A 14,349-nucleotide genomic window follows, 5' to 3' on the forward strand; every position below is an offset into this window, starting at 1 on the left:
CTTAGAGGGGTGTATTGGATTGGGATTTTAAAGCATTTGTTTGCATTCATGAAATTCGAGGGTATTCGATTGGGATTGTTTGAAATCCATTAAAATCTTGAGGTATTCAATTGGGATTTTAAATTATGCTACAAAATCTGGTGGTATTCAATTGGGATTTTAAATTATGCTTTAAAATCCGATGGTATTCAATTGGGATTGTTTAAAATCCATTAAAATCTGATAGTATTCAAATGCTGGTGGATTTTTTTTCATTTCATAAAATGATGGATTTTGTGGCATTCTTCAGTGTATTTTAAGTTTTTTGAAATCCCATCAAAATCAATGGAATTTTGAAGCATTGTACCTAAATCCCATCAACTCTGCGACATTTTATCAAGAATCCGCACAAAATCAAAATCCCATACAATCCGTTAAAATCCATAGACTAAAAACAATCCATTAAAATCCCAATCGAATACACCCCCGTTAATCTATTTAAACACAATATATAAGCATTATGACCTTGCGAAACATAAATATTATAGACGAACATGATACCAAATATGCCCTGTGTTTTGCTTTTTATATAATAATAAATCGAAGAAATGAACTAATTTCGTGTTGTTACTATAGCATGAGAAAAGCATTGCTCAAGTTAATTAATCCTAAACCTATTTATCTACTATAATTCACCTGCCTAAATTACCTTTTCTCAAATCATAAGAAATCGATTGTGAAGCACATAAATACTAAAATTTACGGAGCAACATCAATGTAAGTATAAATCGAACTAAAACGAAATATAATCGAGTCAATATCCAACCAATTACGCAATTCTCCGTATCGTAGAATGAAATGTTTCGAAATTGCATACCGTGTCTTTCGAAAACAGAAAAATGGACAGGGGCCCCGCGAGGGAGAATATCATCTGAGAGTTTGATGGGCTTCGATATGGCCTCTTTCTCAATGGCAGGGAAGTCTTTGGTATCTCCATAAAAAAGCCTGTAAGAATTGCCTTTAAAGCCCAGTTCTCTAAGTATCCTCTCCAGCTTCTTGGGCCTAATCCAAACCCAATTCAATATTCTCCATCCTGTTATAATCACTGCTGCTACACACAAGCTTGTCAGGATCTGCAGCTCCATGACCATGGGTGTGTTAGAGAGAATGGAAGATATTTTTGAATATTTTGTTTTCGGTTGGATGCAAGAGTAGCATATGTATAGCATTTGATATTATATGTGGGAAAAAATTATAGATTAAATATTATTTTCCTACATAAAAGTTTGAATCTTGCATTCAATACCTATGATTTTATTTCTTGATCAAAAACTATGATTTTATTATCTCAGATTTATGTCTGTTTACAGTTCATATGAGTTGGGACAATATAGAAATTGAAACAGACATATCCAATAATATTATTAACTCAAATATGCATCTTAAATATTTAAAATTTGTTTCCATTAAAAGAAAGATATTATCCTCACCTAAATATAGTCTTAAGAAATAAAATTAAATTATCAAAATGTATATAATAAAATATTATAAATTATTTGTGTATTGTCGGATTTTTAAGCAAGTTATTTTGAATAACAATTATTAGATTTTTGAAGATTTCCTTATAATATATTTCCTCCATTTCAAATTGAGATGTATTGTATGATTAGTTTCCAAACTTATTTTTGAAACTTTTATTTATAAATAAGAAATTATATTCAAATTTTTATTTGCAAAAATTCATCAAAGATTTGATTTTTTCAAACTCTATTATAATAAAATTAACTATCTTGTTTCAAAAAAAAAAGGTAAATTAACTATCTATATGACCAATAAACCAATCTAAATCAACAGGCTTATATAATTTGTTACGGACGGAGTATATACATTTCTATTTCCGTGGAAACAATTGCTTCAGTAGATTTATCATAAGCCGGTACACGCTTGTGTTTCCCAGAACTCACAATCCACCGTATATGACCCGATTCACCCAAATCATTCTGCTCTCTCTGATCAGAATTTTACTTCATCCCTATTTATCTGTTCATTTTGCAAGTAAAAATTTGACCATATTTATCTGTCCATTTATACTTTCAAAACTAATTTAATGATAGTTTTTCAAATATATCTCCATAATTTCAATTTTCAAGGCTTGACTTATTTAAAACTTGGTTGAATTCATGTTTTCAAGACATAAATTAGGGGTATTCCACCATTTTTAAGATATTAATTAGAGGTATTTAATTAAAAAGTTTATACAATCAATTATTCCTTGGTATGTGTTTTTTTATCCAGAATGGACAGATAAAAAGGGACGGAGGGAGTAATTCACAAAAAAAATAAATCAAAAATAATAATTTTTACTATCCGGTCAACTCACCTAAAGATGTGTGCCAAAAATCAAAACGTCAAATATTAAAAAACGGAAGGAGTACTTATTTAGATTGTTATCGAAATTTGGGATTGAACGGTGGATGAATATAATGAATTTTATACTCTAATATAGTGTTAATTTGAAAAAGTATTTGGCATTTTAATTTTTTTAATCATTTCATAATTATTATTTTAACTCAAAATATCACAAGAAGATATGCTCGTTTCATTTTTATATCATGTTTTTTTGGGATTGTGATATCATGTTTCTTTGCGATTTTTATCAGAGAAATATAATCTCTTTCAGACTTAGTCACTTATTATCTCATACTTTCTTCTTTCTCCATAAAATTTTTATATAATATTTTATTTCATTTTTATCTCATTACATTTCATCCAAGTGAACACGACATTGTGTTGTATTTGGTTGGGGTGAATGATTCTGGGAGGAATGATATAAAAAATGAACTATATTATGGACAACTATTAAAAAAATTCATTTCTTACTCCATTCCATTACTTACATCACGTGTTAGAGATCACACCTTCGATTTCAAATAAAATGCTCCAGTTCCGCGTATTCCTAATTCCTTCTCAAATATCATCACAAGCACTCACTTAATTTTTATTTCAAAACTTCCCTCCTATCTATATAGTTTCAAGCAATTATAATGTTTTTAGCTGTTTATTACTCCCTCCGTTCCTATTTATCTGTCCACTTTGGAAGTAAAAACTTGTCCCTGTTTGTCTGTCCATTTATATAACCAAAGCAAAATTTTTCATTTAAAAACCTGAAGAGTCTTTGACTTTGTTCTTCTAGCTATAAATATCTCCCACTAGTATTTTCCTACAATTAAGGCATTAAATAAGGGTGCTGATGGAAGTTTCTTATCAAACTTAAATTTTCTTAATATGCGTGAATATGTTAAAAGTGGACAGATAAATAGGGACGGAGGGAGTATTATTTTCCGTTATTGTTTCATTTGCGGTTAGTATTTAATATTTTTGATCATTTTAAAAGTAAGTATTATTTATTTATCTATATAAAAATAAGTATCACCCAATTGCAACATATTTGAGACGAAGATGAATGGTGATATTTTTGACATGCACCATTCAATTTCAGATAGAGCTGTAATTCGAGTCGGGCAGCTCGCGAGCTCGCCCGACTCGAACTCGTTTAACTTGGGCTCGGCTCGGCTCGGCTTGTTAACGATCCGAATTCGGACAAAGGTTCCAACTCATTTAATTAAACGAGTCGGCTCAACTCGACTCGTGAAATTAAACGAGCAGGGTTAGGGTAGAGGTTTTGGCTCGCTCGACTCGTGAAAACTGATATATTTAGCTAAACGAGCCGGCTCGCTCGACTTGATTAAATTTGACCCGAATTAGACTCGGCTCGAAACTCGACTGACTTGGGTCGAATTACGGCCCTAACTTCATATTAGTACTCTTTCAAAAACACAAAATTATTGTGAGGTAGATGAAAATTCAGAAGTGTAATTTTTGTGGAGACAGAGATTTTGATATCGACACGATTGGTCAAATCCAAGCACAGCTAGCCACAGCTGGTTAACGAGTAAATTCAATATATAAATATGCGACTATCCCACTATATATATCACTCAGATCTTTAGACAAAGTTTACTAATCCGCAGTACAATTTGACGTATCAGTCGTACACGTGCTCCCTATTGGCCCCGCTTCTGCTACTTAATTTTGAATCTTTGTCAGAATATATGCGTCTCTCTGCCGCCTTAAATCTGGGACTCTGCTCCGCTTACTTTCACACCTTTTTAATTAAGAAAATCGAAGTGTTATGCTCGTAATAGTTGCACTCACTCGGGATCTTCACTGTGTATAATAAAGCAGTTTTTGGCTTTTTGCGATATTTTTTGTTGGAGTATATCTTTATTTTAGTATTTTAAAATATTAAAATTAATAAGTTTTTATTAAATAAAAATTATTATCATCCACTACTTGAGCCTTGTCCAATTTTATTGATTAAATAGCAGATTTTTCTTACATTCCCCACTATTTTATATTATTTTTTAAATTCCGTGCATGTCCCATCCAAATATGAAGTACTTGGTGGGAAGTACTAAATCATAGAAATATCTATTTTTATACTAAAATTATATTGATATAAATGAATTATATATATAGGCAATTGCTCAAATACAAACCACTAAAATAAAAATTAAAATACAAACCAAGAGAAACTATACTTAAATGACATCACTCACCCACTATATATTATCACCCAGCTCCTATATGTCATCACCTATCTAGTACCCACCCTCGCCCCAACTCAATCCACCCCCGGCGAGTTAGGGCCACGCCAAGGCTCCGTACAGGCTCCGGACAGTCTTAAGAGCCAAAACTTGACCCCACCATGATCCCATTAGGCCTCGCCCTGCCCTACTAGGCCCTACTTAGATTCCGTATAGGCCCATCTCGAGGCCCATCTCGGTCCCAAAATCCTTACCATTCTGCTTAATCGCATTAGTTTGTATTTAGTTTCTATTTTAGTAGTTTGTAATTTTGTATTGGAGTAGTTACTTATATATATTATATATTAATGATATAATGTGTTAGGCCGATTTAACTTATCACTAAGAGAGTATTTGTAACCTACTGTGTTTTGTGAATAAGAGTTTACTTGAATTATTCTCTTATTTGAGTGTTCTGTTATTGATTGTGTTTACTATATTCATTAATATAGTGAGTTAAATCGGCCTAACATAATGCTTGCCAACAAAATAGTACACGAGAAGTACATAATTATATTACATGAATAAAATTCATTTTTTACCTCGTTCCATGCTAAATTTTAGATATTTATTCAAAATTTTGTATATTTACCTTTTCATCGGCTTCCAAATCTAATATACATCAAAGAGTTCAGATGATAATTATATTTTTTATTAGTAATTAAGGATCATGATTGATAAACTAAATCATCATACATATTTCGAAACAACCAAGAATTATCTTTCAATAAAGCTAGTGCAGAACATATGTATATTAGTAGTATACATCCAGCGGAAACAAATGTTGGACGTGAAAAATTTATTATTTATAATTTTTCGCTGAAGGATAATGTAGCTTCCCTGTATGTACAACAAAAAATTATGGGTAAACTATCCAACGAATAAATGCTGCTAACATACATATGTTAGGGATCTAGTCCCATCTTTCAAACCATCTCAAATTGTTGTCCTAAACATATGACTGTATTTGGAGAAATACGTACAAAGAAGTAAAAGATAATAGTTTTGAGAGTCAAATTATTGAAGTAAACAAAATAAATTAAATCACTATTTAATTTTTCTACGAAGCTCCTATAATTCATCTCTGATTTATCATGTAAATCAACATAATACCAAACAATAAGCATCCTATAAAATTTTGGGCTAATAAAATAAATAAAACTGAAAAAGATAACATAAGAAAAAAAGTGACATTGATTATAAAGATTAAAGATAATGTAGATTGTCTCAATATCATAATTGAGAGTAATTTTGTTGAACAAGCTCATACGTTCTATGACCACTTACATAGACAAGAAACTTTTTATTCGTGAATTGATTAAACTTAAGTACTCTCTCATAGCAACACAAATTGTTAGAGTAAGTTATTCTCGTAATGAATGCATATTTTAGAGTAACTTATTTATATTGATGTTACCTAGATATTTAATCATAACTAAATCAAATGATAATTTGAAATTTCGATTACGGAGGTAATACTACAAAGTATTGTGATTTATAGAATAAAATGTGACTTTGGTATATTTTTTAATCGTAAGTGTTATAATTTATGGTTAATAAATATTATGTATAACGATCGTACCCATCAACAAACACATGTATCAAAGATTGATATACTATTATTCTATTGGTCTATAAGAGAGTTGATGAGTGACCAAAATGATAAATTGAGGTTTTATATATTATTGTGATGTTACGTGGGTTTTTCAAATTAAGCAGAATAATGATAGCAGTTCAATCTAAAAAGTAATGATTTTCATCGGGGGATAATGTCATATTTTGACATGAAACGATAATAAAAATCGATTAATACCTAACAACGAATGAGACAATTCACGTATAAAAAATATATCAGAGTATTGTGAGTTGCCTACAATGCATGAAAGTGATATAACTCAACAGAATGAACAACACTTAGTTAGTAAAGTATTTGATGAACGTCTTCGACCAAATATAATAATTTACTAGATGTACAATAATATAGAGTTAGATTATGCAAATATTAAAAATTAAAGATTCAGGAAGTTTGAAGGTCATTAATGAAGGTTGACAAACATTGAGTTGCAAAAATTATTTGTTTACAAATTCTGGCCAAATTGATATGGGTAAACAAGAAGGCACGAACAACGATGTAAATGAACTAAATAAAGAAATTATAACTTCTAATGGTGAAGAAAAATATGACTATATAAACCTTGAAATAACAACAAAATTTTATACAAGACTCCACAAAATTGATCGTGATAGAGATTAAACTATATAAAAATATCTAAAATGAGCACTCAATTTATATTACACAGTATAAAGAAGCTCTATGTTCAATAATCTTAAAATATATATATATATATATATGTGTGTGTGTGTGTGTGTGTGTGTGTTGTATAATGTTAATCGTGACAAAGTATTAAATAATGTATTATTACAGTATATATATAAAAGTTGAGTAAGGTATATAAATTTAATTTTAACTCATGTCAAATCACTAAGAAAAAATGCACTTCAATTTATGAATATACAACATCTATAAATTATGTTTTTATAACGATAAAAACATTTAAACATCTTAAGGAGTCATGTGTTTCATGGGTATCTGAAATCAGGTATGTGATTTTTCTATTGCAAACCCACACCTGGTGTTTGGCTAGAGAAAATAAAATCTCAAACTCATATCTTAAACGCACGAGATATGGATTTTTGTTACTCGAGTGGGGAGGTGGGTATGAGATGTATTCATTTTTAATTTTTTTGTCTCTATTTAAGTAATGAAATATTAATATGTTATACAAAATTAAATCAATGATGCAAAAATATATGACAATCATAATTGTATTAATATTTTTAATTAATATAAATTAATAACTTATTTTTTTACAAAAATTGTATATAATAATTCCAGTACTCAATCAAGAACATGATAATATATATGATAACCACAATCTATATTAGCTTAACTCGATTCCCCATTCCAACCTCATACCACCCCGAACCAATTAACGACCTCTAAAACATTTATTGAAAACTTTCATGTAAATTGATTAACTTTTTTATGAATGTAAGATGTTTCAAAGATTTTTGATTGCAAGAGTTCGGCAATTCTTTGCATTTTTGAAATTTAAGATTTTGCACTCTAAAATTGAATATAAAGAATAAAATTAAAACGGTGATTCCAGACTCGTAATGATAACAAAATGCAGAATTTAAATTCAAAACTGCAACTCTGCAAGAGATAGATTTTTATTTTATTTTTGCCAAGAAGAGGTTAAATTTTAGAAAGAGACACGGGAGTAGGAAAAGAAAATGCTTTTGGTGCAGGTTGTGGGCTGCAGTGACACTGAAAGTAGGGCAGTAGTATTGGGTTGTTAAACTGACAGACTGTCGCACTGTAGGCATAGGGGTTTGTGCCGTCGAAAACCAAACAATTCAACACTCAGCTCATCCCGACCTTAACCCCTGTTCCCCTGAAATTTAAAGATGGGCTCACTCTCGGTATCTCTCGTTTTTTTACAACTTTTTATATTAATATATTTTTAAAATATTAACATAATATAATTTTATAATTTGTTTCTCAGTTTTATCTCTTTAATCTTAATAAAAAATTTAATATTAAAATTCATTTAAAAACTATATATTATAAAAATTTAAAATATGTGCCGACCCTCAGCCTCCAAAATTAAATATTAGAATTTATAAAATGAATAAATATATATTCGTAAAATCAAACTTTAAAAATAAAAACAAGTCATTAAGAAATATTAATTTTTCAATTTCACATTCTAACTTTAAAATTATATAAGTTGACTTACAATTTATTCATAAAAATAATACAAATAAGTTGGATTAAAAAACGAGCAAAATACCTTAAATATGTGATACACGTGTGCTTCAAAATTTAAAAACTTTCAACACCAAAAAATCCCTAATTTTTACAGAAGCCACAATGTTCAAAACATTCCTAAGCTAGGTAACTGAACAAAGTGGCCTCTCTTCTATCAGCAAAACACAATTTAATCAAAACATCAAAAAAATATTAACAAAACAGCTATTTACACACACATAGCCGCGTAAACATTTTCCTAAACATCGAGTCCAAGACGTTGACTTGCTAAATCACACCTGACCTCAGCGAGTCCAACCCTCGATTTTTCCAAATCGAATTCCATCCACAAATTTTGTTGATGGTGGTGCCCTATTATATACGCTTCCATTCCTAGTAATTCCGAATTACCGAATGTAAAACAATGTATATCGTCATTTCCAATTTTCATGTCGGGCACTCGATACAATAATCTGTCACCTGATACGCTCATCTCGACGCCCCGAAACATAAAACTTACGGTTGGTAAAATCGGTAAAATTTTTCGTGTCGTTTCGACTCGGTAACATAAGTCCATTGCCCCTTGGAACACGAAATTCGGGTCATCGTAAACTCGTAACACACCTCTTGTTTGTCGAATATATTCCATTTTTAAAGCGGTGTAAACCGGTCCGAGTAGGAAGGTAAATTGGGTACCCGAGTCCACCATGGTTTGACCCGCACCGGTATGGTCCGGCACGTAAACGGATTTCGGTAAGGGTAAGACCCGACCCGCAACTTTGATTCCTTCTAATTGAACCGTGTAAGCGACCCGATTGTAGTAAGGCAAAGGAGTGGTCATTTGAACCAAAGGAGTGTAATTTAAAGGCTTTAGCCAAGAGAAGCTAGCTTCTCCGAACAATAACACACCCGATGCGTCCCGACCCGATATACAATACGAAAATTTCGGAAAACCCATTTGCGAGACAAACGACAAGGAGCCCCGATTCATACCCATTAACCCGGTAGTCTTCGAATCTTCCGGGTTCGAACTCGAATACGTATCCATACACCCGAACACCGTCCTGGGCTGATCCAACGACCCGACCCGGAAAGTGTCGGCCGCGAGATTACCCTCAACCGAAGAAGCATCCGCGTACGACAAAGTTGCATGGCAAAGCTTTTTCGGGTCACACGAAACGGGCGAAGTGAAGTCCCGGGTCCGGACCCGACAAGTGGGCGAAGAACACGGAATCGGAGTGTAAGAAGCGGAGGCAAGTGGGTTAAAAGTTAAGGGCCTGTTTGGCGTTTTCTTACAGTGCAAAAAGGAAAGCTCACTGCCAGTGTCGAGCACCATCGTAACTTGCTGCGGCGGCGACCCGACGGTGAGAGAGACCGTGAGAGAGACATTGTGGTGAAACGAGAGCTTGTTCGGTGGCTTTAGCAGGGACCTAGATGGAATAAACTTTGTTTTCAGGGGTAAAAGTAGAGAAGAAGGAGTGGTCTTGCATGAAGATGAAGATATGGAGAAAATGAAAATGATGTTGAAGAGAAGAACGTGAAGTGAAGTAGCCATTGTAGAGGGTTTAAAGAAGGTTTTGTGTAAATTTAAATGTAGAGGTGGTGTTTAAGTGAAGGTGATAATTGAAGTGTGATGTATATATAGAGACTAGAGAGGACATGTACCCTCCCCTGATTACAGCTTTTGCCATAACATATTCCCTCGTGTTTATTAGAAATGTGTTTTCAAATTTTTGTTGCCATGACAAGCTTGGTCGTAGAAATCGAGACGGTTGATCTATCGATTCAAATGGAATTTTTTTTGAGATAAATCAGGATTAGGTTTGTCAATTTTTTATTTGAATCGGATTTTTCTCAATAAATCGGAAATATTTAGAAAACGATTTATAAACCGTATTCCAAAAATCATATTGATATGTTAATTTTTATTTAAAATTAATATGTACAATTAATAGCTTTTTATAGTTGTAGAATATAATTAGAAGGTACTTGAATATTAAACTTGACCTCACAAAAATTAAAGATGTAAAGTTGGGCTAACATATAAAATATTCATAATCCCTAGGCTTGGAACTTAGGTAAAGGGTGGTATTCATCTTTAATTTAGAATGACAACTATATACTCTTCTTTTCTAGACTATATTCTTTACAACAACTCAACAACAGCTAGTTTGGCTTAAAAGGTAACTCATGGATATAACAATTTGAAATGATGAGTTATTCTAAGAAGGAGCTAGATTAGTTGATATAGATTTTTAGAAAAAATTGAAATTTAGGTAATTAGGTTTTGATTTTTTGGTTTGTTTTGAAATAGAAATTAAGGGAAGAAAAGGGTGTATGAAATGATGAGATAGAATATTATACGGCACTGCGAAAATAATGATGAATAAAAACAGTAGTGTATAAAGAAACTGGGGGAAAAGGACAGAGATATTGAAAGGGGGGGACTGGGGGAGTACGTAAGTGTAGTCGATGTATGGGGTTTTGGAAGTTCGTGTGCTCTTTCATGAGAATGGAGCCCCAACTAGCCCTTGACTATCTGCATCCACTGCTGCCAGCCAGCTCACTCTTCTACTTGCCACTACTACCATATATGGAAAACACAATTCTGGAAATTTACAGATTATCGTTGCAATATATTTTGCGTGTTACTACTTATATCATGAAAATGATGTCGGGCTTTAATTAGCTTTATTTATCTGCTTATTACAAAATGATTATAACAATGATCTTTAAGCGAACAAAAATACGTCATGTATGCTGTAACATACGTCTAGTTCCGCGAGTCCCCTGTGCAGATTCATTTCAGTTTGGTTTCTGTCAAAATTGAAGGATGGCCAAAAACTAGGACTCGACAGTTTGATTTTGCTCCATACTTTCACACGTAGGTTGTCACCGGGCTCGGCAATCACACCTTGTCCGTGCATATGCAATAATTGAAGCCTTAAAACTCCGGGGCCTATATCGATTAATAATCAAGCCAAGTGTTGAATGGTTTATTAAACTCCAGTTGAATGACCTTTATTTCCTTCAACATCTAAGTTAAATTTGCCTTGGTGGCTAGTCTGTATAACGTTTCAGGTTCAGATGATCCGACAAGTATGGAGAGTAGAAATTAAGAATAGAAAAAGAAACAAAAGAAGTAGATCCGAATAACCACTACCCGATTTTGCATGTTAATTTGATAATAAGACAATGTATTCGCATACTGAGATGTCTGATTTTACAGAATAGAACTGTTTATTTAGCCAACTTATACCCATTGTTTTGTTCAAACTTGGATGACTTATAAAATGAATTCAACAGACTGAATTGATCAATTGATCCCACAGACCATATTATAACATCTTAATCAACTCAAACTTTAGTTGTTAAATTGCCCCATTCGAGCAGTTGGCTAGGAAGCATATTCGTAATATATAAGTTAAAAGAGGACCAGCTCTTAACAAGCGATCGATGTAATCATCTTTAAGCATATTTTATGACTAGAATGCATTAACCTTTAATGAATTTAGGTGAATGCAAGGGTACTACGTCATCTATGGCGTTTTAATACTTCATTACGGTGTTTTCGTATTTGAGCAAATAAAAATCGTCTGATGATCGCTAATCAGGATCAGCTGTCTTAAAAGAAAGTATTTTATTTATATTACTGATTGTCAAATATTTTTGTTTGAAATTTTACAAGTTGAACTGAGACAAGCTTATATTCAAAACAATTTTTTGTTATCTCTACTATGTGGACTTGAGTTAACAATCACTCAACAGCACAGTCAACAACACCGTCGTATCGGTTCCCAGGGAAACTTGCTAGCAAGTCTCAATGGAAATCTCGGAAATAGTACTGTAACAGAGTTTATATTTAGTGCCCTGTGTCCTGAGCCTTGATTGTTCCTTCACTTTCATATTTACGACTGAAGTGTGTGCAATTTTTATCTTCTACCTACTTGACTCGCAGAATCTTAACGAAAGTTTTAGTTTGCCTCGATGTGAAATGTACTGTGCTTCAGAGACACAAATAAGTTGGGAAATGTTTGGATCACTTGGTAATATAAAATAATGCACCTTTGAAACCTCAGTTTCTTAGGAGTAAACACTCTTTTTGAGCAACTTGTCACAATTCAGACCATTTCTCCCGTTTTATGACTGAATTATACGTGCGATAATGACACGATTTTGACACTAATCCACTTAGTATATTAAACGTTGAAATTTACAGCTAATTACTTAATTTTTTAAAGGATCGAGACTGTTATGTGGATAGAGAGTCTGCATCAGCACTTCTACAATTTAATCGGTTACATATACTGCAGTATGTTTAATTTTTTACTTTATTTTGTTCAGACTGATTAATTTTACAAGAATTGAATTTGTAAATGGTTTATGAGAGAAGTCGGAAGATAAAACCGAATCGAAATCCCAAAAAAAAGATTAAAATCGAGTTATTAAACACGAACCGATCAAAACTCGAACCGTTTTAATCGATTTAGTTTTGGTTGTAGGGCCGAAAAAACCGGACCGAGCTGAACGAAATATTAAGTATTTGTATATTCTTTATCAATATATTAAATTTCAAAAATTATATATTAAATATTTTTAATATATAATATTCTGCTTAAAAGATTATTAGCCTCAGAAATTGTAGCTTTGGCTTTTGAGCATGTTTATTTAAATTTCACTGTTTTTCAATCCTGCCCGAGTAACAGTCTAGTATTGCTCAACTGCGCAGGAACAAGAGTGGGATTTGCCACTTTTGTTTAAGCTCTCTATGCACAATCTTGTCTAAAGTCTCCTGCTTGACTGCTTGTGTTCATAGTGTTCAAATGCTATGCAGTATCTTGTGAACTTTTAAGATCCTAAATATATTTTTTCTTATTTATATTAATCGATTTTGAAACTGAATCAGTTTAAACTGAAGGTATGGTTGCAGTTATTTAATTTAAAAAAAAATGAAATACTTGGTTTCGGATTCGGTTGTTTTCCGGAACCAAAGCATGTTCACCCGTAGCTGAAGTAGCCGAAGAGGCTTATTATTGTAGCCCCAGCAGAAGTTCAAGACTTTTATTGTAAAGCAGATAGAGAGAGTTATTATTTGCAGGGCTTCAATATTGTTTTAAAGGTACTGACTCAACCAAGAGGCCATGTCTCCTAGAGTACCATTTTTGTATGAACTGAAGTTACTGATACATGTGGAAACTTTTTGTTCAGCTAAACAAGATGAAAGTCTGAAACCAAAGAAAAAAAACAGAGATTATATATAACGCCTATCTAGTTGCAGTTCAGATATACAGTCTGCGGTTAGTAAAAGATTTAAGAGTTAAATAAATTAATGGGAGTTCTAAGACTAAAATTACTTGAGGACGTTTGGATCATGATTAAAATTCCCTGTTAACGAAAAATCAGAACCTCAAATCCATTTAGTGATGTTTGTATTAGTGATTTTTCTTATGCAATCAGAATCTCAATTTCATTTGATGGGCTAATCATTCATTACACAGACATGTACCCATTTCCATACTTCTTGTTCCCTTTACCCGATTCTCATTCTCAGCCGCAATCCAAACACCCGTCGTATAAATGTGTAAATCATGTTAAGTCTTTTTCTTGAAAACGTCTTGTTCTCAGAAAACTTACAGCTTAACCGAATAAGAACAGGAACTTAGACAATTGCTGGCTATCACCACATTAATAAGGAAGCTAACGTCCAAGCATGCTTATGTGAAATTTCAATGACAATCGAACAGATTTGTCAATTGAGTCTCAATAATCATGTACTCCTATGATGTAACTTCCTCACGGGTCAACTTGGAGTTCGTTTTCGTTTTAATCAGCTGTCAATTGTTAGAGACTCATCCCCACCATTGTCCACTTCCAAACTGATGTATATTCGTAGTGTTACAGCCACCATTG

General features: G+C 32.5%; 1 protein-coding gene across 1 annotated transcript; it reads right to left on the reverse strand.

Moving 5' to 3' along the window:
* Nucleotides 1–8,503: 8,503 nt before the first annotated feature.
* Nucleotides 8,504–10,160, reverse strand: LOC108210953 (aspartic proteinase PCS1). Its single transcript, XM_017382416.2, has one exon. It carries the CDS (start codon nucleotides 9,992–9,994, stop codon nucleotides 8,699–8,701), a length of 1,296 nt encoding a protein of 431 aa, XP_017237905.1. The 5' UTR covers nucleotides 9,995–10,160; the 3' UTR covers nucleotides 8,504–8,698.
* Between the last annotated feature and the right edge of the window lie 4,189 nt (nucleotides 10,161–14,349).

The sequence above is a fragment of the Daucus carota genome, chromosome 3, assembly GCF_001625215.2.
Source record: "Daucus carota subsp. sativus chromosome 3, DH1 v3.0, whole genome shotgun sequence".
Taxonomy (NCBI): Eukaryota; Viridiplantae; Streptophyta; class Magnoliopsida; order Apiales; family Apiaceae; genus Daucus; species Daucus carota.

Coding starts and splice junctions, on each gene's coding strand:
- LOC108210953 (XM_017382416.2), bottom strand. CDS start 9,994: ATGGCTACTTCACTTCACGTTCTTCTCTTCAACATCATTTTCATTTTC.